Below are 26,811 nucleotides of genomic sequence, written 5' to 3'. Positions count from 1 at the left end.
GGTCTGCACTGTCAGCTGCAAGCAGAAGTCCCATTTCCCCTCCCACACTGTATTTTAAGTTTCTGGAAATACTATTTTACCAGCTGTTTGGCATGAAGATATGACTTCACAATTCCAGTGTGTAGAATCTTACAGATTGACTCGTCTTGCTTAACATAGATAGAAGAAGGTCCCTATTCTCTTCACTATGCTGCTAGTTAAATGAAGTTTCAGAGGTGAGGACAGTTCAGGGACTGCAGATTAGTCCATGCATAATGGATGAAACCGTTAAGTGGATATTTCAGATGAAGTGGTTAGAACTGAAATAGCTGTCATTTAAATCATCATTCTTAGGTTTCCTCACTAATGGTTGAGTGTATACATCTCTGAGATTTTATGTAAGCTGTCTATCCAGAGTTTAAAGGTTCAATCTTCAGAATATTCCCTAGCTGTAAAAGCAAAAAACTTATTAACAGTACTCTATTGTTTTTCAAAATATGAGGGGATGCAACAAAGAATAAAGAGCAAATCACCTCCGTCACCCAAACTATGATCTGTGCCTAGGTAAGGGAACAAGAGAGTAAAACAAAGAGACTAGAAAAACAGAGAGAAAGCAAGTTAAAAATAATAATAATATATGCAGTTAAATACTGTTGATTTACATATTTTACTCAGTGTACGATTTGTCTGAACTACTGAGCTTGGTTGTTCAATGCGTTAATATGACTTTGTTCCGCTGTGTACATGGGAGTAGTTACCAACACAACTTGTGACAACTGCTGACATGTTGTGCTTCTCACTAGCTCACTATGGACTAGTGGTTTGGACAAGAATCCACAACCTTGCATGTAGAAGGTGACCATCATAAAATGCACTGTTGAAATGAGTCTGTTGCTTAATATGGATATGATTCTACAGTTCAGAATCATTTGAGCTTATGCAGCAATCTTTTAGTAAGAATAGTAACTGAATGGAGTGCTGTTTCCCAGAGGTGATCTTTCTAGGTCAGGAATGAGACATAATAACAAGGTAATATATGGGAGGTTTCTATGTCTACTGTTTTAAAGATAATTAAAATACATCAATCGCAACTGGTATTCTTTGCCATTCAACACCCACTTTAGAAAAATGTAGAAAAATATGAAGTGAGAAAGTCATAAGCTCTTTTAAAGATTCTAGTTCCACTGTCAGTTTCTGTAATGTTATTGTGGAGCTCTCCATTTTCTGTGAACATTGGCTTAAAAAAATAGTAGTCTATTGCACATCTGTAGAAGCTACATACTGTTCAGGAATAGCAACTGTGGTGCCAAAGATTAAAGTTTTTCTCTTGGAGTAAACGTTGCTTTGCATTCAGTGAATCTGACATCATCTACAGTTTTCAGTTTTGTAGATAGGATATAACAATTCAAAACTAGTGTTTCTGCCTGAAAATATTTCCTTTCTCCACAGGTAACAGTTCATGTTAAGCCTTAATTAGTTGATATAATATTTTATAGGTCAGACATTGAATATATTTTGATTCAGGTGTATCTCTCAAATACCTTACAAAGCTCTGAAAATTATCCAGAACTGAAAGTTCTCTTTCCGTCATGTTTTTTTGCCAGAGAGGTATTTATACCCTCTAATGCAGATTCCTTCTCAGATGAAAATGGTCTCTTGATTCAGTCACAGTGCTTGGATATTGAAAGGTGTTTTTCTCATTTGGCTTATACTCAGCCAGAGCATATGTAGACTATGTAAATGTTGTTACTGGATCTGCTGGGACTGGTCCATAACAACTTTGAATTTATTCAGTCTGCCTTGACTAAAATATTCTCTTCATATGGATTCAAGAGAATTTCTAGTGTCCTAATATTAAGTGTTGTACCATAAGATACTGATATAGGTGTATCAGTGTATATGTGTATATATATAGTGTATATACTTATTAAAGCTCATCGTTTCTATTGTGTTGTTTTCTTTAAGGTCCAATATAAACCACAGGATGAGACATATTTTATACTTCCTCGTTATTATAAATTATAGAGATTTCAATAATATGCCTCAGTACTATATATATTTATCAGTAGACTACACCATATTAGTGCTATATCTGGATTGTTTAAATAAAATAGACATTTCATGTAATCATTTTGCAGAGCAGAACTGCTCTGACACACTTTCCATTCAGTTACTTCAGATACATGAAGAAGAAAATTTGGTGGCCACTGTTAACAGCTTTTACCTAACAACATTTATCTTACATGGTATCTGAGGATATGAATGGGCATTAAATCTGGTACCTAATGTCTACTCAATTTACCACGACAATTTCAGTGGTGCAGTGTGTCCTGTTTGCAGCATACATGAGCCATCACTGCACAGGTCTTGTCCACGTGCAGGAGTTGAAGTCATTTGAACTTATCATGTTAAATTAATGTAGTACTTCTATAATATTGACTTAGTTATATTTTTATGTGGATGCAGAAAACAGATATATGACCATAGTGACTTTGTCCCTGTTTATTGGTATTATACCAGAAATGGTACCAGCACATCTAGAATTATTACATAAAATACCTACCCAGAATAATAAAACCTGTATAAAAGGTTTGTAGATCCACGTTTGTTTTGAAAAATTTGATTGAAAATGTAGACTTATTCAGGCAGGTTTCAATTCTAATAATTTATTACCTAAGTCATTGCTGTGATCTCTGAAAGCAGAAAATACAGTAAGCATTTGTTTTGTAAAATTACTTCTACAATGAATGGTTAGGCACTCATGAGTGTTTCCCACTGCAAGCTCCCAGTGAATCAAGTTTACACTGGTGGGTTCAATGAACTGATCAAATGAAACTTTTAGAAATAGAGCTATAATCAGAATTGTTTGCCATCAGAGCTGATTTTGAGTATTTTTCTTACTATGCTGAACAATATTCATAATACCTATTAATATATCTTTAAGGTCAATGTAAAAGAAAAACTTCAATGCGTCTGGTGTTATTTTTAACTAAAACAGCTCCCTGTGAACTTACATGGATATTTTTTTATGAAGCTACTGTGAATAATAAGTCATTCTATTAAGTAATGAGCAGTATAGAAATAGCATTTCAAAATTATAGTTTACCTTATATTTGATTTGATAAAAGATTTTATACTTCATGTTGACACTGGTAAATGCCATTTATATAATGCACAGTGAAAAGTGCATAGAGGAAAATACACAACTCATTGGGATAGGGAAGGAAAGCAGCACTTTATAAACCCTGATCACTCATCTTCATTGCTAGCTCTCTATAGTTTTTATTTTTATTTTTTCAAGTAATGCCAAAAAATTATCAGTATTTTTAATGATGCTTAGAATATTTTCTAGTGAAACTGCAAATACCAAGTAAATGATATGTATAAAATGTACTCAGAGAAAAATCATTAAAATCCTTGCAACAGTATCAGAGAGGCAGCCCATTTCCTCGTGATGATCTATGATACTCATTTGTTGACATTTTTTTTTTGTAGGTTTAATGCAGTTAGTTCGTTGCCTACACCTACTATCATGCTTACTGCTCATTCTTTTAGATAAGGCTGGTGTCCTTTTATTAGAAACACAGTGTAATTTAATTCTTTATAGATTAAAGTAGATCATTAAATATAAATCTCTCGGATGTATTCAGTCTCATCACAGGCTATATTCAAGCATCATTTTCAGGAAGATAAACTGTGACAGTGATTTAGGCTGTATTTTGAGGGTATAAATCTCACTGTGCCCTTTCACGTGTGTTTAGAGAATAAAGGTTTTCTTTATTAATGCTTTTGGTTGCCATCAACAAAGCATAAAAGTACCGTTCTTTTGTTTAATGCTGTGTTCTTGAGAGTTTTAGCGTAGGACTGTGCATACTGTTTGATTCAAATTAATTAACAACATTGCACAATCAATGTGTATACTTTTTAAACTATATAAATCATGATTGAGTTCTATGTACATTTTATATTTGAAAGACTGGGAAAAGTTTTGTGATTGAAATCTGGTCTCTAGGCCTGATAATAATGCAAAACACCATGTATGCCTAGAAACAGGATCTGGCCATTAAGAAAATGGACAAAAGGGCGGTGAGGGAATATAGTATCACAACTGACAGTAAAGAGGGAAACTTTCAAGACAGCATTTTGAAACTTCTGTGAAAAAAAACTGATGGGAACTTAATATAGAGTTGGTATATTCTACAAATAAATTCTTTTGTCTGTGAGAAAAAACTGCTAATTGAAAAAAACTATAAGAAATTTAATTATTTTTTTAATTGCAAATGAATTAAATGAGAGGTCTTCATAAACTTCTCACATCATGACATTTCTTTCTGTGTAAGTAGCTTACTGTATAATTTAAGAGTATCTATTTTGTGAATGTGAGATCCAATGTGAGACTCAGTTATATCGAATATAATGTTCTGGAGCATGTTTTGATGTGTACAGCTTTTTAACGATGATAACAGAGTTTCTGTAAAAAAGTTTGGATAATGACGATTCTACTAAGTATACTGATAAAAAGATAAAAGGATCTGATATGTGGGTTTAGGTATAATTTTTAGTGTTACAATATGGAGTTCATGATTTTCTTTCTTCTCATCCATGATAGCACCATGTTGCCAATTGTCAATTTCCAGTCCTAACTTAATCTATTTGTTTTATGTTAAATCCATAAAATGTAGAATAAGTTTTTTCATTAGAAAATCAGTCAAAGTTTTAATCTCTTATGTAAAATATTACTAATTTCATAGAATCATTTAGATTGGGAGGGACCTCTGAAGATCATCTTGTCCAATCCCCTGCTTAGAGCAGGTGAAGTTAGATCAGGCTGCTCAGGAACTTGTCTAGTCAGCTTTTTAATATCTTGCAGGTTCTGCAGCATCTTTTCAAATACTTTATCACCCTCATGATAAAAATGTTTCTCCTGATATCAAATCAGAATTGTTTAGGACCTCTGACACTTTTTCCTTGCTGTGTTGTCATCTTGGAGTCCACTTTCAAGAAGAGTCTTTCTTTCCCAGTATGTCAGTTTCTGTCTTGTACAGGGGAATCAAAAACTGAGCTCAGTACTCCGGATGTGGTCTTGCCATGGAATAGAGGGGAATAATTACCTTGTATTTCTCTTGCTAATATGGCCCAGTATGGACTTGGCCTCTTTTGCCATAGACAGATCATTAGGGAATGGGAAAATGGGTGTGGAAATTTAGGTAATATGGAATGAGAGGCATAAGCCTTAGCATGGCAAGGGCTACAGTGGGCATGATATGGGCTTAGCTGCAGCGGTCAGGTGCTATTCCCAGTTCTCTTGCTGGGAGCTTAGTTGGATCAAGTGAGGCTCACTATGCTCCATCTTACCAGATATATCAAATGGTAGATGAAGAAGGTATGGAACTGTGTGGGATTTCTAGATGGACTATGTTGGGACCCAGGACAGTGATTTCTTTTCTCAGCACACACGTGGGTGGTTACAGACCCAACCTCAACAGAGGGGCTGTGAGCGCCATGCAAACTTGTATTAGGTAGAGGAAGCTCTGGACAACATGATCCTTTCCCATTCCCTGTTTATCCAGCTAAAACCCACTTAATTGTCTTTGCTGTAGTTTCCCATATATAGAATGGGGTTGAGAACAGAAGGTATAAGGTAAAAAATACTGTCACCTGTGAGGACAAATTTGCAGCTGTTTTCAAGGCTTGTAAAATAATGCAACCCTGAACCTATCTCTATTTGATAAGAAAAAACTGAGAAAATGGTGTAGTAAAGAGAGAAATATTTCATTGGAGATTTTCCATTGCTTTTTAGATGGCAGCTGTCTGAAGCTGCTCAAAAATGCAGGTTTGGATATAAGTATTGTAACATGCAACTGTGGAGTCTAGACAAACAAGTGTTATCATTTAGCATCTATCAAGGCCTACACTGCATCCAGTGTTTCCAAAGTATGCCCTTCTTCTCTGCGAGAAATTTTATCTGGGCAGAATTTTAAGGAAAGCAGCAATTTTCTAGGATTTCTGGATAAAGGTGTCTGTGTGTATGTCTGTGTGCATGCACATGCATACACCAGCTGTACAGCTTTTTGCACAGATATTTCTGTCTGGGACATGTGGCAACCCTGCACATGATTCTGCCATTTATCACTTGACAGCACAAGTGCCACCTGTGGTAGGTGTCTCTGTTGACAAAGATACTGTGTCATACGAACCTTGAAAACTGAAGGGAGTTTGCTTGCCTGTTTGTCTGCTAATTAAGTGCCTCTTCCTCCACATCATATCATAGCAATTTTCAGAATTCATAAGTGCAGAACAGATTTGTCTGAAACATGCAGTTTTACCTTGTACTCCAATGGTTTTAGTTTATTCTCACTTACACTTTAACTGTTTAACCGTAACTTTATTTAAATGTCAGATATTAAAAATTTCCAAAGAGATCAACCATTCTGCTACATAGAACAAAAGCCATATTTTGTCATGAAGACATTACTGGCAGAGATTTTTTTTTTTTTAATCTACTGTGCTGTTTAACCAGTAATACTTTCTTTAAAAGATTCTATCCATATGAATTACACATCTGTATCTGAAGTTCTACTGTGTAAGTTTTAAGCGCAGTATTAATTGACTTGATCTTTTGCATTGTACTTCCAGGTTCGTATTTTTACCTATCTGATTGGAAGAGAAGCTGCTTTTGCTGATAACCTGAAGTGGATGGCCTGTGCTAACAAAGGTTAGTTAACCTTCGACTGTGAAAGCCCTGTTTTCAAAACCCTATTACTGAGCCTTCGTGCATATCTGACCCTCTACAGATATGGTGTCACTGACAACTAATCAGAGGATGGGTTGTTTTTTTTTCCAGGAAAGGAAAAGACCTATTTATCTTGTAGCATACAATTTAAAAAGAAAAAAAAAACCATATTTGAAATAGAATTGTTTCTTAAAATTTGTATGAAGCTTTTAAAATATGTGATCTTAAATTTTTTGTTCAGAGAACAAACTTTAATTTCAAAGCATTTGTTCAAAGCTGTTATTACTCAGAGTTTGGTTCCTAAGAACATTGGGTACAAGTCCTGTTGAGTTAGGCACAGTATATAAAACAGACATCCTGTCCATTGAGAAACTGGCAGTGTAATTGAAAATACAGTTTTACATTCTTTAAGGAAGGATCATTAAAACATGTAAGATGATGAGATGCTACAGTAAAAGGATTGACTAATATAAGTAAGAATGATTCAGAAAAAAACCAAACCCCCTAATTAATCTTCAGGTTTTTCGTTTTCCTTTCCTCTTGGAAAAAAAAAAACCAAACCACCCTGTTCTTTTTTTCCATTGTGCCACATTACATTATGATGAATTGCATCAGGTGCTATCCATTTAGTCATTATTTCTTTAACTACTGTTATGTCCAGCTGATGGAAATTACTCAGTTTGAAGTCTTGTCTTAATCAGCTAATATTACACCATAATTTAGTTTAAATAATAGTATAAGAATCCTTTGAAGCATCTTTTTTGAAGACAATTTAATCAACAAAATCTTTTAGCTTTTTAGCCCAGCTCTACAGATTCATAAAGATCTAAGTACAACATCTCAGAAATTAGGACCAGGCAATGGAGACTGCCTTAGTAGATCATCTGGTCCACATCTTCCTTATTCCCAGAGGGGAAAAAGTGGTCACCTTTGTCATTCTTCAGGACTACTTTTTTCTTTTCAGAGCCATGTTGCTTTGAGTCAGAATCTCACTCATATGAATCAACTAAACAGCTTAATGACTGTTTCTTCTATAAATTTTTTTATCTCAGTTTAATAGTTACAATACCTGCTCTCTGATAGCTTACAATGCAAAAATCTACCTCTAATTGGTAATTAAATTTTTTTTTATAGCTTTGAAAATCACAATTGGAAACAGCATAAGTGATTATGTCAGGCAGTATGGATTTAGATCTTTTTCTTACAGTTTTCAACTACAGCTCATCCATTTTCTTTTAGTGAAATGAAGGATTACAGCAGAACAGATGAGGAGTGTAATAAAGCTGGTCTAAAGATTGGCTGAATGGCTGGACTGAAGTTTACTACTTGCATAGGTGGGCCAAAGTCTGTTGTTGTCACTGAGGGTCAATGACCCTAAAATCAATTTTCCTTGCAGTGATTTTCCCCTTGGAAGCACAACATAGATGAAGGCTGTTTGCAGGGTTTCCAGCTGACTGGACTGTGCACAGCAGCCCGTTCCTTCAAAATAGGTCACAGGGGAAATTCATACCACCTTGCAAAACTTCTTTAGCTTCTAGATTCTGATGGTGAAACCTTGAAAAACCTCAAGCATGTTTTCCTGTTACATTTTTATGTATAAGTAGGGCATATCTAGAGGGAGTCGGCTTAATGAAGCAAAACACCAAACCATTTTAAATACATTAAAACATTCAAGAACCCCAAAGTCCCTCTAGAGCGGTTTGTGAAATTTGCAGTGATTTACTCTTCTGTATCATAAGCAAGTGCACATAAAGGAAAAGAATAAAGATTTATTAAGATTCTGAAGTGAACAAAGGTAAAAGTTTCCTAGTGCTTAGCATGCCAGATTTGAAAATAAGCAGGCACTACCTTTCCCACAGCTTCTAGAAGAAAGCTGTGAAGATAAAGACGGGAGTTAATGCATTACTAACAAAACAGCCAGGATTAAACATTTTTTTTTTCAGTAAAATTCTCTATTGAATTAGTAATTTGTCAGCCACTGTTTTAATTTTTTTAAAAAAAATTTTATTGTGGATCACCACTGTGGTTGGCATATTGTAAGATGGACAAAGGAGAGGATTCATCAGTACAAAGGAGCAGAGTCTGAGAAAGCAATGTAGAGAAAAATGCTTTGCGTATCGGAGGTCTGATAGCAACTCTCTAACTGCCAGCAGAGGACAGATCAGCCCTGAGGCAAAGTGTGCCCCAGCTGTAGCAGTTTATAGACTATTGTATTAGCAGAAGAGGGTTGCGTACAGGAAGCCCCAGTCACATCCATTCCCATTATTAGCATGACCCCAGCACCTCATGCGCTGTGGGCTCTCGTGGGGGGTGGCAGGCAGCCAGTTACAGATACTGTTCACCTGCTTGAGAGGCCTCCTAGGTGGGGGATACGGGGGGGGGGGTATTCTCCATGGGAGTTTTACAGCTGCAGCAAAACAATGAATTCCCTCCTTAGTCCCTACCCAAAGAGGATTTTTTTAATTCTGGTATTTTATTAGTTGCAAGAATATTGCATCTATTTTGCACAGTGTCCAGAAAACAGAAAGCACTGCACTGCATGTAAAAATCCATTGGAGGCATTTTGAAAAGTTCTGAGTCTAATGGTGGACATTTTGGAGAAAAACAAGCCATCCAGAAACATTGCAAGGACTGTGCAATATGGAAAGGCAGCCCAGTTGCAGAGCATGTGTGTGTCTTAACCACATTATTATACGTATCTCGCACTTGTCATTACCAAATCTTACCCATTTCCTTCACAGATTTTTTTCCTGATGGGGAGGAAAAGAAGTAGCACTGACTGTAAGGGGCTCTAAGGTGGCATAATTCACACACCAGGGAGCTGAGAAGCAGGTGTTAGAATGCAAAAATTTAAGCACGGGTTTGCTGTTATTGCTTGCATGGCCTCAGCAGCTGTGCTCAAGAACTTCAGAACATGACTTTATCTGATTATTAAACCTTGGTATAGGAAGAATAAGGTTTCTAAATCCACGGGGTACCTCTGATCTCTAGATAAGAGATAAACTTAGCAGTGTAGGAAGCTAATTCTTGTGAGGTTTAGCATTTGTTACACATAACTACAAACACATGAATCATCAAAAAGTCTAAATATACAGTGAAAATGAACTAAGAGAATGTTACCTAATGCTGTCCCTAGCTATAATATAGTAACTTTTGGTAGAGTTTTCCCATTAGGAGAAGATTGAAAAATAAATATTAGAACAAGCATTAAAGATATGGAAATATCATTCACATAGCTTTTGCAATTCCTTTCACTTAGTTGTAAAGAAAGCTAAAACTTAAGGAAAAACAACTTTTTGTAGAAAAAAAGTAAATAGATGAACCATAAATTCACAGAAGATAGGTAACTGGTCACATTACATGAGTCATGGAAACTGTAAAATCATTGTAGATTTTTCTAATGTGAGCTACAAAAGTACAAACGATATTTATAAGTAGATGAAACAAAGAAAATCTTCAATGCAAGAAAGGAACTCTTCCCAGAAATTACAAATGAAACCCACTCCTGAGATCACATTATAAAAAACCTAGAGAGAATCCATATGGTTGTGTCTTATGACACCATCTTCATCTGTTTTGTCTTTTACACTTCTTTAGCAGCAATTTTTACATTTCACTAAACGCAGTTGTTTGAAGCAACCTGATTAAAAGGAATAAAGTTTCTAACACACTCTTTGTTTCAACTTTTCATTAGTTGCCACCTGATATATGAATAAATCTGTGAAACACAGATATGATTTAAAAAATACAATTTTTTCACACTAATCCCTTTTTATTCCACTTCCTAACCTTGACTTCTTTAGCTGTCATACTCACTGGACAAGGAGCACTGCATGGCTAGCCTGCAACTAGCCTGCATGCCAGTATGTGCTGATTTGCCATCTGGCTGCTTCTAAATAGGATGCTCAATGTCACTTCTTTCAATCTCAGGGTAGTCACAAATTTTCACTTGTCTTTGAGACCTTTATTTCTTTGCTAAGTTTATATGAAATTGATTCAGACATACTCACTACCTCTTTTAGTCTTAGAAAATTTGGCTAAAAACTGTTTATTGTGCAGTTTAGAGATATAGTTTGCAAGTACAACAACAAGAATTCTGTAGCATGCTGCCTGGGGAGTTCTGAGTAAGTTGTGATATGACAGTATGCATTCTCAGAAATACTACAAAGAGAAATACCTAATGTAATACACATCCATATGAAGAATACTTACAAATAAGTACTCAAATAGGTGTCTCTGCTCATGTTGGCTGTACCTGTTCAGATGGATCTCTTCTAAATGAAGGAAAAGAAGAAAATAAAATAAAACAAAAATTCAGAATTATCAGTGTCTTGTAACATGTATAAACCTGTATGGCACAACACTGAAGTGTTTCAGATTGGGTTCTGTTTTCTGTTGTGGTTTTTTTCCTTTCTTTTTGTTTAAGTAATCTAGCTAAATTTTTTCAGTTGAAAAACTGACACAAAAACATTTCAGGAGGCAATCAGAATGCATGCTCATTTTACAGCAAGGTATTCTTTATTTCAAAGGTAATTTATAGGCTGTGATTAAAAAAAAAAATGCCAGGCATGGGCATCCAGGAGCTTCTTAAATGAGTCTTTAAGGTTTTGATTTTAATGAAGTATGACATTAAAAAGTGTTAACTAATTGTGATTTCAACTTGTATAGTTAAGAAAATACTGCTTGATTAAAAAAGACCTTTCTATCACCTTAGATACAATACAAATTTTTTCAAGGAGTTAATCTCCTCTGACTTTTCAGGCATTATTTGATATGCTCATATATATATATTAAGTGTTTCAGTGCAGGTGTTGTCCTATTGTTCACTGTACACCACTCAGTGATAGTAGATCTCTGCTCTGACTGTAATTTTGCACACTGTTGTAAGAGAAGTGCAAGTACTGGCATAACAGGCACTGAAAAGTACATGAGCTCAACACAACAAATAAATTTGGAGTGGTGATGTAAGATTGCACAGAAAACACTGAAACAAAACAGTGACTAAGTCTGCTCTTTAAGGACAACTAAAAACTTGTCCATGGGGACAACTGAAAGTATATGTTTGATAAAAGGAGAAATGGAGAGATGAATGTATGTGGAGGTCCCTCGCTTTAAATCTTACTACAGAGAAATGAGCAGAGTTTGTGTGCTCTTTCCTTTTAGTGACTTAGTCCTCACTTATGGCCATTGTACACTAGTCTAAGATGGAGGAAGAAAGGCAAAAGGCTGATTGGTCTATTTGTGCTTGTGTCTAATTTTTCTGGATTTCTGAGGTTTTTTTGCTTTTGAGCATGTAACTTGAAACACGTGAACAGTGCTGCATGTGGCCCCTCGATATTGGTTCTCTTTTAAGCTTTCTGAAATGAGACGTACCAAAATTCAGGAAGGTGTACTGAATCAGAAAGTTCTAACAGTCAGACTACAGAGCACCCTTGCAGTCTTGCCAGAATTGGCCCTGTCTACAATAAACACAGCTCAAAAGTGCTTTGCAGCTGCCATGTTTTCTGCTGAAGCTTAGTTTTCCAGCTCCATAGAAGTTGCGATCTTCTCAAAAGACTAAAATTGTAGCAAGGCCTCTTTCATGAAAATTCTGTATTGGTCTTTTCTCATTAAAGAAAAGGAAAGTATATGAAGGGGTACTGATGCGTTTAAATCAGTCCTGATGAAACTATAGCCTTGAAATTTGTCAGTCCTTTGCCACCCTTGCATGATGTCAAGTTTGTGATGTATAAAGATACTTGACAGCTAAGCACTGAAAAGGAAGTGGTGACAGCACAAATAGCTGTGGCCTCTGCTGTTCTCAATGCTGTCAGGTCATAGGAGATGTTTTAAAGGATTAACAAAGCTGTGATTAACAATCACTAAACCAAGCAATTCTAGTTGTAGTCCACATTTTCTGTGACCTGCCATTTGTAAATAACATATTGCTATTATCTGATGTTTAGTCTATATGGATGAGCATTTTAGAGCACACGCAACTACTGTTTTATTACTGTAGTTGTAATCTGTTATGTTTCTTGAAACTGGGCAAACTAGATGAGACAATATTGGACAAAATTAATCTCAGTTCTAACTTTTAAAATATGCAGAATTATAAAAACCCCCCAAACATTTTACCATTTAATAACAAAAGTTTTCTGGAAATAGAGAGTTTAGGACAGGCAGTGCAGTGGTTCATAGCGATATTGGGAACCCAGTCCTTCAGGATTGGCCAAAGGTTTCACAGACTTCTGTTTTTACCAGTTATTATTGTTTGAGGCTGCTTTTTATGAAAATTTTTTTTTTTTCATTTCATCTTTGAAAATAAACAGAAAACATGACAGACATAAAATACATCATACTTCTTATTGCAATTTTCCTTAATTTATTCTGTCTGGTTTTTAACTTAGAATTGTGTGTTTTCACAGGGTTTTTTACTCAGATCTCTACCTTAGCTGATGTTCAAGAGAATGTCATGGAATATCTCCATGTTCTTAGCCGACCAAAGGTTATTGACCAAGAACATGATGTAGTATGGACTGAAGCATATATTGACAGCACTGTAAGTGTGCATGATAAAGCATTTAATATAGGCTTATTGCATATAATGAGGAATTAGGAGTAAAACTTGTGGTAGAAACACTAGTTGTGCACCTGATTTCTGTTGCTGGAATGTGCCAATTCAGTGTAAGAATCAGGACTTGATATCTTTATGTTAGAAGTAAATAATTCAAGATTATTGAACTTTAGCAAATATTTATACATCATAAATTAAATAGAAAATAATGAAACAAACTTGAGTAACAGCATAATTTTAAAATTTATGACCTCCAAATGTACATTTCTTTTATTAATCAAAAATGGGCTTTGAACAGAAATTGATTGGATTGAGTAACCATTTTTTCTATATGTTTTAAAACATGTCAGTGAATACATCAGTATAAAAGCTTAGACTGACAAGAATCAATACTTCTAGTATATAAAGGTGGGTCAACATCTCGGGCACAACTGTCTTGGGGAAGAATAATGAGAAGATTCTGCCTTTTAAAGTGGATTAAATGGGTGATATGCTAACAAAATTGTCATAAATGTCCAATTTTAATTTGACATCCTTGTGAAACATTAGAGTTGAAGCAGAACTTTCTGTTATGCAGTGACTGAGCACTCATGATACTTCTGTATCATTTGTGGTAAATCATCAGATCTGCAGATGGTTGTTCATTTTCATGGGTTGGTCTGAAATAGCTTTTTATCTATTTTTCTTCTTGTTTCTTTTGATCCATTAAAGTATTTTGGTTTGTATATTGTCTGTAGAACAAGAGTTTGTAGCAAATACCTGTCATTTATTACAAGTAATGCCAAGTATTCAATATAATGAAGATCATCACAGATGACCAGTGGCAAAGCTGTTTCTTTTTGTTTTAAATTTTTACTTTCATGAAGATGGGACAAGGTGGGAGAATCTCATCAGCTTCACTTTTTTATTTGGGTTTTTTTTGTTTGTTTGTTTTGTTTTGAGTTTGTAATGTTTCTAGAAGGTTTAGTTTTAAATCAATACAAAAATATTCTAGGAAAAGAGCCCACTCTGGGAATAGAGTTTTGCTTCATTTTCACATTTGCTTAGGTCTTTTCTATTCTTCAGTTGTGGCCATGGCTGGAGTAATGTAAAATAAATACTAAAACTGCAGTTATGAAGGAGAAACAAAGAGTTGCTTGGAAATGTTGCTTTAGAGGGAATTTACTTATCTCTGTTTTCTTTTTAAAAAACCCATATTAATCCAGTCTCCCCTTTGTTCTCTTCCTTTTATTGAAACATAAGGATGAGATGAACAGAAACTACCAGTTACCACTGTCCCTTCAGGGCATCCCATGAAATGGGGAGATGACTATGAAAACCTAGTTCTTGTTCACTTCTTGCTTTTATATGCTTGAAGTAATCAGTGTGTGTATATGTTGAAGGGAGTTTTTGTATTTGCTAGACAGAGTAGCAGGAAGAGATCCATTTAAGTGGTGTTTTAGTGCAACTCTCCTCCCTGTTGTTTGCTGAAGAATATTGCATTAAAAGTGTTCCAAACAAAATCTTCCTCCTTTCTCAACATCAAGTCCTCCCCTTTACCTACCAGCAAAATACAAAATGCTGTTTCAGAATTAATTTTACACTTTGCTCTCTCATTTGTCTGTTAATCTGTATTTCTTTGATCATTGCAGGGAGAAAAATATTCAGAAAAGTTAGTCTAACTTTCAATGATTCTCCTGTAGGTTATGAAAAGGCTAAGGAAAATGAACAACTTAATGTTGTGTGAAATACTAAGTGAATACAGCAGGGGTGAGTAAATGCAAGTGAATTTAAGAACACTAGGGGGAGCGTAGAGAAGGAATCTTGAGAGGAAAAAAAACAACGGAGCTGTTACATTCTTGAATAAATGAACTGTTTAGATCCAAACAAAAGCTGTTTTACTGCAATCAGAATACTTCGGCGTTCTTCTCTTTCTCTTCTCACTCTCTTGACTAAGGATAATTAATGTTACTATATACACATTTTAATATATATATGTATATATGTACACATCTATATATACTTGCACTCATATACATACTCACATGCACACACATATTTTTAAGTGTCTGAAAACTCCACTCAGGACCCTAATGAGTTGGATGCTATAAAAAAAGATTTTAAAATAGAATACCGTGATCTGCTTAGGTGCAAATACCTTTCTCCTCCATCCTCCTCCCCTCAAAAAAATTCACAGACAAAGGAACAGGATAAATTAGCATAGTCACATACAAAACTTTGGAAATAGAAATGAAGGGAACCTTGTAACAAACCAGGGGTGCTTCTGCCTCCGCTAAAGCTACCTGAGTGCTATTTTCAGAGACAAACTCCCTGGCCATCTCTACTGTCTTGGCATTGGAAGTGCCATCTAAATAATACTTTCCATCTCATAACTTGTTGATTTTCACAGACGGTTTGTGTCCCTGCTCCTCCGTGGCTGCTGCTTGGACCTTGCCAGGTTAGAAATAGTAGTGTATTTCCAGACAGCTTAAATGTTCTTATCATCCAGCTGTGTCGGGACAGCCATGGCTAGATTCTCAGGATTATATATACACGGTTGTAATCAGTGTCACTGTGCACTAACAGCATGGAGTATACTTCCCCATTCCCTTCTCACTGAATATCAGAGCTAATTGGCCAGCTGTGCTGTTTCTGAGTGTGCAGCATTAGGCTGGAACATACTAGGATCCAGACAGAAGCAAGCTGGACAGGAATACTCTCAGGATACAAAACGTTTCCCCTGATGCCCCAGCCTGTTCTCATCCAATATTTGTCCAGGACATTTAAGTGTTTGATACCATTTAGGAATATTCTCAGAAGAATTTTGCTACTAAAACAAGGCATCTAATTCCTGCGTCTGTTTGCCTTTCCTGTAAGAGGATGTCTGCAAAATGTTCATACAGCTGCCTATTCAACCTAGCTTTGACACTCTGAGGTGCTTCACTTACTGTTACAAAAAAGTACAGCATTATAGAACGGGAAATCCCTGGCAAGATATCATATGCAGAAAATGTAACATGGAGGAACCTGTATTTATGTCAGGTCTGTGTTGCATTTGACACTGTCAGGGTCACACCTCTGATAGTTGAAGGGATTATAAAGCAGCTGTGACTAGACCCCTCTGGGTGAATCCAGCTGAACTGGCTTCCTTTTTTGTGTCACTAGTCTTTGTTCTCTCCTCAGTGTTTCCTGCCTTTTTGAAGAGGTAACCAGCCAGTTCCTAGGGTCAGTTTTAGTCATCCTCCATCAAAAAAAAGTCACTGTTCCCTTAAAACCAGGATTTCATGTTGGAAACGTTATTATCAGTTAGTCAAAGCCTCACTTCTTTCAAAAAAAGGTCTTTTGACATAGGAGTGATGTAATCTTAAGAAGTGTCATTGACTCTCAGAGAAACTTAACAGATTTCTGAAATAATTTGAATTTAGGTCTGTGCAGAACTGGGCTGATTCCTCATTGTACTTGGTTTTGTCATTCATTTGAGGAGTAGTCTTTACAGGCTTATCTTGGGCTAATTCTAAAGTCAGCTTCACAATAGTTGAAGTGCTAGTCCTGTAATAAACTAGTAGATTAAGTGCTGCCAATACCTTTAGGCTAAAATGTTGGGATTGAAGTATGTGATATATGCCAGCCAGTGTCTAGTCTTCTGATTCAGAGGCCTCCGATCCCAAATTCCACACCTTTCCCTAGGCTTGGTTTCTTTTCCATTCGTACTTCTCTAGTCAGCAGATTGATATGCACTAGAAGTGGGTAAGCTCTGTTGGATCTGTGAGATTCTATGGGAAAGGGTGTTTGGGCTGTCAAGAGTGAAGGGACAGGCAGATGATTCTTGATCGTGGAGTCTAATAGGAGAAGAGATTATCTTGCTACATGTTTGTGTTCAGCTGTGTAGCCTAGAGGTGCTGTAAGGGCTAGCTTGGATGATTGCAGGTGGGACACATGTACAGTGGGCCCTAGACAGTGAGGTCTGGACAGCACTCCAACAGACCAGTCTCAACGTAACTTTTCTGCCTCAAAAGTAGGTCACGTTTGGATCTGATATTGCTGCATCAACATCACTAAGGCCTACAAGTACATAATGCTTCATAAATACCTTAATGGGTGCTTAAAGGTATTCATAAAATACCTTAATGGGTGCTTAAAAACACCGTTGGATTTCTGATTGAAAGCTTCCAAAGGTGCTCTGCCCTGAGTAGAAAATAATTCTACAAGTATAAAAGTATTTCAGGGAGGAAACAATTTTGAAGTGGTCAATGACTTCTTTTAAGCATATGTGCATCTATAGCAAGTCAATACAAGTGAGTATATTGGGGGGAAAAGCAAAATTGCCTGGACATCAGAATAGTCAAGTGAAGTAATGCATAGAGGTAGTCTCTTGGGATTATGGGTAATCAGCTATAAAGCACAGAAGCCCTTAACTCATGGTAACATCTGGAATGTCAAGAAACACTGCTTTTTGCTGCAGGAAATAAAGAAAAAAGACTGGACTGGCCCCTGAGTTCCCACTGCTTAAAAGCTTGCAATTGAGAATTTGTTTATTGGTGTGTATAATTTGACCTACTTGGACTTTGTTGACTCTTCCTGGTGAAATTTGTTTCTCATAACTGTACCTGAATATGTTCTCTGGATCTAATGCACCATTGAGTTCATCTCCTTCAGGCTATCAGTTTCAAGCTGTGAGCAGATTCAGGCATACGTTACCATGTTGGCTCTGTTCAGTTTCCAACTGCAGGATTCCTTTGCATAAAAAGAGCAAATTCTTATTTCATTTAATATTTTGATATGACTGTCTGGTGCTTCAGAATTTGAGTTAATTTTTTTAAAAAAAGCATTCAGAGTTATTACAGGTCATGATTCATCATTATATGAATGGTGAGTGGTTTTTACTCTTTATACTTTTCTTCAGTGTTAAAGTACTATATGTTGATTCTTCATTTGCATTATCCCCACCTTCTCATAGACATACATTAAATTATGGACTTTAGTTCAATTCTACAATTGCTGTTAAAAAAAAAAAAAAAATCCCTCTTTTCTTTCTTTTTTTGAAGCAGGGATTTTTTGGAAATATTTTCTGACCAAGAAGCTGATACTGTGCTAGTAAAGCAACCTGTCCAAGAACCTTATTTCCCCTTATGAAGGCAGTAAATTCAGCTAAAGCATTTCTGAAATGTTTATGATGGATGTTACAATTACATTATTACATATATGATCAAACAATTTCAATTTATTCTTCTTCATCCTTAAAACAAATAATCAAGTACTATATAGACATACATTTTACTCTGCTTCAGGTTCTTTGCAGAAATTCAGTAGCGAGTGTAGGAAGCTCACGCTTCTCAGATACCTGTCACATCAGAATCTAAATGTTTTAAGTATGGAAATTTAGATTCTGGGATACAGGTCTTTGTCAAAGGATGAATTCTGAGCCAGTTCCAGAGAAGCAAGGGAAGCTGTATACATGAAGTCCTGTGTATAATGTACAGAGATATAACAGAAAGTTTTACAGACTGAAAGCTATTCTGCTGGCATTTTTTCCATCCAGGAGTTTCTGGTGAGGTATAAAAATGCTGTTTAATGCTTCTTCCATTCACACAGTTTTCTTTGTGTTCAATGCACAGAAGAGCTTTTATAAAGTAACAAAAATTAAATAGTCCCCCCTTTCCGCTAGCTTCTATTCCCAGAGATATCTTCAAATACTTTTGGTGGCACAAGTTAATTGTGCTATTATAAGAAGTACGTGTCATTAGCATTTTTATCACAGTAAAAGGTTCTCTGGGCCTCTATTTCAAAACTAACTTCTAGATTGTAGTACTGGTATGCATTAAAATGCATCAGAGTGTTCAGAATGCTCATGTATGTCTACAGCAAGTAAATATTGGTAATCACTGCAGAACCGAATGTCAGGAAATGTCATTAATCAGCAGCTGTGAAAAAAAAAATTTACACACCGGCAGCATATTTTTATTTTTTTAAATGTTTTAAAAACTAGAAATCTGTATTGCTTTTTTCCCAATCCCACTTTGGACTTGGTTACATGCTCTAACCTTCCCTTTGTGGCTAGCATCTCTTAATCTCTAATAATTTACAGCTCTTTATCAGAGAATGTCATCACCACTGACTGACTCTGAAGTTCCCATGAGAACTTCCTTTTCTTGCTTTGACATTTGAGTGAATTGGGTTAGGGAAGGAAAATCCCATGCATGGATATCAGGCCTTCCATCAGGTCGGTTTGTTCTTAAAATAAGGTTCTTCAAGCTCTGCTTTGTCTGCTACAGATCTGCAGTGGTCTTTTGAAGACTCTGATATGGGAGAAAAAGTAGAAACTAGCCCAGGGAATGCCTTCTTATCAGTGCTTCAGTCTGGATTAATTTTCCTGGAAAAATATAACAGCGCTGACCATTTCATCTTTTTCAAAGCTTGTATAAGAGCATGATTACAGTTTGAAGTTGCAGACCATCTGGCCCAGCAATTATGGTGTGCTGTATTTGCACTGGGATCTTATAGATATGGGACAATGCTTGAAATATTAACAGTGGTGATCAGTGCAGCTACTTGTTCACACAGTAGAAAAAGACTATGCACATATTTGTATGTAGGTGCATCATCCCTTTATGCTGATGATTAGCGGGCTGTCTGTGAAAATCTTCATTGAGAGTCCAATTAAAAAAAACCCTTTGAGCCATGACTTTTATGAGTTTTGTGGCGCAAAATCTCCAGTTGCCATAACTAAGTATTCTCGTTTTCTCCTAAACAGTCCTAATCTGTTTGTTTTACTGCTGGATCTAGAATAAATGAATTACCATTAACAACATTAACTGTTTCAAACTCAGTAAGATCTGTGTCAGCTGTCAAAACATAATGAGTGCTCAAGATAGTAAATTAATAAACCTCTCAACTGAATAGAATTAATGCACTCTCATTATCTTTCAGATGCAGCTCAAAATAACAATGGGTGTTGTTCTTTTTTGTTAGAAAATGCACATCTGATTTACTTATGTTAGGCAGCAGGGTGCTAATCAGTGCAAGGAATGCTGTGCCACTTAAATTTGAGCTTAGAGCCCTTGCTCACACACCAGTACAAGAGTCACGGTGCAGTGTGTCCCAATAAAACACACAAATTGAGACCCCTGAAATGAAAATTGGGATGTGAAAAGGAAAATAAAGTCCATAATGACCTAGTGGGAATACGAATACTTTAAATAAGAATGATTTGTGCATTGTTCCCTGCAAACACAGCATGTACACATAAGGACATGCACAAGCACAGATAGCACCTATGCACATGTATGTCTGTGTATGTGTACCGTTCAGCTTTTGAAGTAAACTACTTTGATAAATTACATGTTTGCTTTACTCCACTGCTAGTGCTGGAACTTACGCTATTAGGGCAATTTTCAGTGATTGCATTAAGCAAAGAATATTACTACAGAGAGCTAATTGCTAGTTGTCAAAGTCACTAGAAAAAATGTTGTAAGAAAATAATATTTATTTTAATGAATTAACACTTTTCATGTGTATTGCTGTATATGGTATTTACACTATAAAATGCTATATATGATACATCAAAAAGATGTTTAAAACATCAAAAACAAAACAAAAGTCCTCCACTTAAAGAGAAACATAAAATTTCCTGCTGGGGATGTGGAACATGGAATGCCATCTGTATTATATGGCACTGAGAAAACTGATTATGTTTGGACCTCTATTTCATAGCAGATGGGTTCATTAAATTTAATAGCCTCCAGAGCCTTTAGAAACAGTGTTAAAAACATGTGGAACATGCTGAGACACTTCACTTCTCGCCCCACAGTCATTATAACTCTGGCACAGACTATAAATATTACAGTACTTTATTTCCATTGAAACAGATTACTATTATAATTATTTTTCCTAGTGTACATTTACATGAGAAATGCAGAATGCAAATTGTACTTTTTCAAACTTTGAGATATGCAGTTGATTTCTTTAAATGCACTTGGAGGCTTTGATATAGAACTTATTTTTATCTTCTTTCTGCAACATCAGCAAGCAGCTGTAATGGCACAGCAAAGCTAGGCCTTAAGCAGCTCTGCTCCCAGTGTGGTGCAAATAAGACAAGCATTATGTTAAACCATAGAAGGGAAAGCAGAGCAGTGTTACATCTTGGCTTTTAGCTATATATTGATTCTATTTTCTAGTATTTTATGTGACAGGGTAGCTATGGTTTGACCTTGGTCTCTGTTCATCTTTCCTCACTGGAGCACAGAGAGATTAAATATCTAATTTCAAATCAGAATAGTTCCTGCAGAAACATTGCTTTAAACAGAGTAAAAATTCACCTATTTTTGAAATATTCTCAGAATTTGATAGCTAAAGGAATATTTTAGTGCTATTTACTTTTCGATTTTAAATGATGCTTCAAATGACAACGAGGGAGTTTTACCATGTTTAAGTGCTTTGACATCTGTCTAACATTCTTCCACCTCTTCATTTACATGTTCTGATGTTTAAACTAAATTACTTTTTTACAAACTTTGTCATATTTGATCACGATTTTTTCAAAAAAATAACCCAGTTTCCCAACAGCCATATCAGCTTGTTCTCGTATGATGTAATTCTCAGTAATGTTCTTCTGTTTCTATTTCCTCTCCTACAAAACGCTGTGACTATACACACTATCTTTTACTGTTTTCTAAGGTCACTCTTGTTTTTAGGTTGTACTAACCATTTTAATGTGGATTTTTCCATATTCTTCACATCACTGACTTCAGCTCCGATTTTGTGACTGACCGTTGCTGATATTGTCAAGACCTGTGAATCCTAATAAACCACTAAATTCCTACTATGGTAGATGATGTATGATGACAGGATTAAATACCAACACCTTCCTCATATAATTTACATTCAAAGTAATAGGTAAGGATTGCCAGTTGCTTAGAAGGGCAGAGAGTGTAAGGACACAGTAAGACAGTATAGGTCAATGCAATAAGCAATTATCGGTCTATGAGATCTCAAGTATGAAGGGCAGAATGTGAAAACACACACAAATGCATGTTCAAGCCTTTCAGATTGTAGTGCCCACTTCTACAGGGTTCCCACACAAGTGTTCTTTGTCCAGGTCTTAAGAATCATGGAGTCCTCGCTTGTGTTTGGTTAAACTGAATTTCATGAAAGTATTTGGGCAATCTGGTATTTACAGCTCTGATAGTATTTCAAAGCAGTTACATTCATAAAACGCATTCTGTGATTAAATTTGGAAATTCAGTAAGGTTTGAATGTTAAAGGAATATATTTTGCTGTTTTCAGAGCTGTCAAGCACAATGATATTATGTTAGGACTTTGTCGTGAATTGTTAAGCTGTTCTTTGCTGCTTTTGCTGTAAACATGGTGTGTCTTGTGACATGATTGCTTTGCACCAAATTAGTTTCTTCTTACATGAAAACTGATAGATGTATGTGGAAAAAGAATCCACAGAATTATAAATGTCTGTAGGTTTTGCCTGGTGGATGTTCTCCCACCAGTTACTATATACAAATTACAGAGAATTGCTTTGCTGTTTTATTTGATTAACAGGCATATTCATGCCAAAAGGATATTGGTCTCATTTGCAGACACCTGCACACTAGAGATAGAGCAGCTTGGGACCATTTCCAGCTGCGGTTTGCCAATGACATACTGTGCCTTTAGGTGAGGGGACAGAAAATGCTTTTCATTTTCAGCTTGTTTCACAGGGACTTTTCTGGTTTTGTTGTGACACAGAAATAAAATCAAAAGGTGACAAGTCACTAACTAGAGGAAGGATTTGTTTCTAGATCTCTATATGCTATGGTGAATCCAACATTTAGGATGATATGTCTGTTCTTAGTGAAAATAACTACTTAAAGATGTTCACAGCTGATAACTGTTTGTCTTTGATCTTATTGCCTCCACTCTGAGTGAAATTGAGTTAATTATCAGGAAATTGTAGCTATTTTGTCAGCTATATTACCTTTTTCCTCTGTTTTTGTCTTTAGTTTTCACATAACTGATTTTTTAGGGTAAATGATAATGTAGGAAAGGAATGAATTTAGTATAATGTACTCAATCCCTTCCTTTGATGTCATATATGTCATTCTTTGACTTTCTGGAAGAAAGAGGGCAGTGAAATATGCTTTATCTGCACTGCTGGAGTAAAAACCTGAAATAATAAGAAAGGCTTATTAAATTATTGGTGCCATTCAAGCTTTGCTGCAGTGGCAGAATTCAGTGCAAAAAGGAAGAGAGGAAGAGAGAATAACAAGAAATAATCTTCTATTTTGTCTATTGTTCTGCAGAAATTTAAGTTATTTATAGCTCTCCTTTTTATATAATCAGGAGATTTCACATACAACTCAGTCATGCACACAGTACAGTATACACATTAAAGTTAATGTTTGTCAAAGTCATTATGACTAATATTTACTTTGAAGTTAGTAATTTCTGGAGAAATTATTCAGAAATACACTTTAATCTACAAGGAATAATAGGATATTTCCTACTGATGTTCTTGCTGCTTGACAGCAAGGCATTTGACCTTTGTCCATACCATTGTATTTTGTCAGATCAGATCTTTCCAAACAAGTATTTCCCTTAATGCTTAGTTGAAAGATGATCTAACCAGTTGGTAAATGCGTGATCTTCAGCAACATCAGTATCAGCAGGGGAAGGCTTAGCACTTGTAAGTGTTTTCTCTGGAATTCGTAAGAGCCATTTCACCTGCACTGATGTCAGATTTTTTGGGAGGAAAATGTAATCATCCGAGTTCTAGGTAAACCACTAAAATCCCTCAGGGACTCTATAGTAAGAGTGGACACAAGGAGCCTACAGGGCCATTCCATTTAAGGACTTCTTTTGCAGAACATGTTGGGTTTTTTTTCTTTTTACAATAGTGTTTATTTAGTGCACATAAATACTACAAGAGAATACACATTAGAAACAGTATACTAACACTGAGGAACAATACAACTTACAGAGCTTTCTAATATCTTTTTGTTGTGTTGCAGCCAATGACCTCTGTATAACAATAAAGGCCTCAGTTTTCAATATTGTTAGGTTTATTCCAGAAAACTGTCAGCTATATGCTTGCATTCTATATGGGTTACATTTATTGATTCTTATTCTTTAATTTACTTTGCAGTAAATCAGTAGTATCTCCATTTATGTATCTGGAGTTACACTGCTGTAAAAGAGAAGACAGATTAATTGTATTAAAGCTCATTTTAAGGGGCTTGGATTATATTTCTATTGACTGATGGAACAATTCTAACATTTTCTTTCTTGGATTAAAGCCTTAGAGCCTCAAAAATTCAGGAGTTACAGTGAACAGCAAGTTGCCTTTATAGGAAAGAAAAGTTTAATTTTTCTTCCCTCCTTCACCTTCTCCTTTTAGTGTTACAGTTCAGTTTAAGAAAATGGACATACAGTGAAAGCAAATTTTGCAATTATCAGACTTTTTATGTTCACAAAAAATTTGCTGTGTAGCCAACTACAAGATAATGGGATTTATCACATTTTAGGTCCTGGCATGCCTAAAAATATCCTTAATGTCTGCAAACAGTTTTAGCTCTGAGATAGCTGAAAGAGTTTTGAGACCTGTTCTTATAATGAAGTAGTGAAGTAGGGGTAAAATTTTCTTGACCTGCTGGATAGTGCAATAAGGGGAAAAGAGCAGAAGGTGATGAAAAAATTTGCCTCAGGCCAAAACCATTCTTTGAACTAGATTTCACAAGTATTGTATTAAATAGAGAGAAACTGCTTATTTGACGTTCATTTTGATCATCAAGAAATGCTCTCAAATCATGGTCTTCCAACAAAACAGAGTCTTAGCTATTGGCCATCAGGTCAAAATGGCTTTTAGGAAGCTTCGAACTTTCAAGTTGTGCAGAGTAACAACAGAAATCTTCCAATATAAAAAAGCAAGAGAAATGTAGCTCTTTCTACAGAGTGAGTGAATCTTTATAGAGCCTGATGAATTCAACTTGCAGTGTGAAGAGTCCATAAAACGCTCCATGGCTTTTTCAATAAAGTATAGCTATAAAATCTCAGTGTAAAACTAGAATGGTGAGATACATTAGCTACATACTTATTAGAAGGGTATGAAGACAGAACCTGTTCCTCAAAACAGAGCTAATGAACAAGCAGCAGCATTGATTATGCCCTTTTATCATTTATAATGGCAGCACTAGCCAGATCTGTGGTACCAGCCTACCCACAAACTGATATAAAAGTATTATAGAAAAGAGAAAGAATGTATTGTTAGATTAGGAGTTTGTCCATCTAAGAGATTTTACAATGTTAAATGATGGAGCATTTTCTAAGCTTTTTAAAAAAAAAATTCTTTGTTTTCTCATATATTTTAAAAATAATGCTTGCAACAATTAGAGAGTTAAACCTGCCCTCTGATCTTGTACATCTCTGTTAGGTAATAGAATCAGTTGCTTTGCGTATGCACGAGAACCTGAAGCACGTGTTTCTAATCCGAAGTCACATGATGGCCACCTTGCTGCTAGAGCATAGTATTTTAGCATATTGTTAACTTATTTGCAAAATACACATTGGACATTTGATTCTCAAGTATTTATACAAAGCCTGGACACTATTTTTATGGAGATTTGTTTTCTGGGTTTAGGGATTATGCATCCTTCCCTCACAAAGCAAAACAGTACAATTACACACCTATCTGAGCTCAACTCCTGGGTTTCTCACTGTAGCTTTTATGCAGTATTTTTCACAAGCAATTTGTTCCTTCTTTTTCTTTATGTTTCATCTGAACTTTTGCAGATGTGCCTTAAGATGGATCCATCGGTGGTTTGCCCTTTCAGAGGCAAATTGATAAATAAGAGAAAAGGTGATTCCCTTTGAAAAACTGTTTAAAGCTTTCCATTTAGTAGTTGTGCATAAGCTGCCTTTCCTGCTGCTTTCTAATGCCCTTGATCTATTATGGTATCTGTGGATTTCTTCTTCTCAGCAAATGAAATTGTGCTAACACTTTTGTGCCTTCTTTCTTCTTTTAAAATGCACCCCCTATTGTTTATCGCCTCAAATAATCTCATGAACCTACAGTATCTGTCTCATTATGCCCTCCAGCATACTGCTCCATTCAGAGCAGTTCTGGGCCATTGGTTACTGACATAACCTTCAAGGTGTTTTGTGCTAGCTAAATATAAAATTTGTACAAGAGTTTTGCTCATTCAGAAGTGATAAGTGGGGAAAAAAAGAATAAAACATAATAATTGTTGTGAATGTATTTGTTAGGCAACTAACAAAGCAGATTATAAAATGTTCAGTATTTTAATTCTAAAAGATAATTGGTTCTAGCACTTGGAGGCCTGTACTGGTTCCAGTTTTTGCATCAGACTTCTAGAATCACCTACTTGATTTAAAAATATTTTTGGAAGGACTTGTTTCTAAGCAAGTGAGAAAGAGTAAAGAGTAAGTCCAGTTAATTACAACCCCCCTTCCCCCAAGCCCAGCTCCATTTCTCTTTGCTTTGACATTCCTAGAATCTTTGGCATCACAGATTCATGTTCTTACAAGATCAGTTTAGTCCTCTAGTTATCAAAAGCAAATA

General features: G+C 35.8%; 1 protein-coding gene across 1 annotated transcript in view; it reads left to right on the top strand.

Moving 5' to 3' along the window:
* The window catches only part of CACNA2D3 (calcium voltage-gated channel auxiliary subunit alpha2delta 3), a 468,701-nt gene that overhangs the window by 298,202 nt on the left and 143,688 nt on the right, over window positions 1-26,811 (top strand). Inside the window, exons 12-13 of the mRNA XM_074879359.1 lie at window positions 6,616-6,694; window positions 13,120-13,253. Of these exons, the coding sequence (XP_074735460.1) occupies window positions 6,616-6,694; window positions 13,120-13,253 (213 nt within the window). The remainder of the gene's footprint in view (window positions 1-6,615; window positions 6,695-13,119; window positions 13,254-26,811) is intronic.

This window comes from Strix uralensis, chromosome 10 (genome assembly GCF_047716275.1).
Source record: "Strix uralensis isolate ZFMK-TIS-50842 chromosome 10, bStrUra1, whole genome shotgun sequence".
Classification (NCBI taxonomy): Eukaryota; Metazoa; Chordata; class Aves; order Strigiformes; family Strigidae; genus Strix; species Strix uralensis.
The sequence above is the reverse complement of the archived record's forward strand: the minus strand, read 5'-3'. Positions and strand labels throughout refer to the sequence as shown.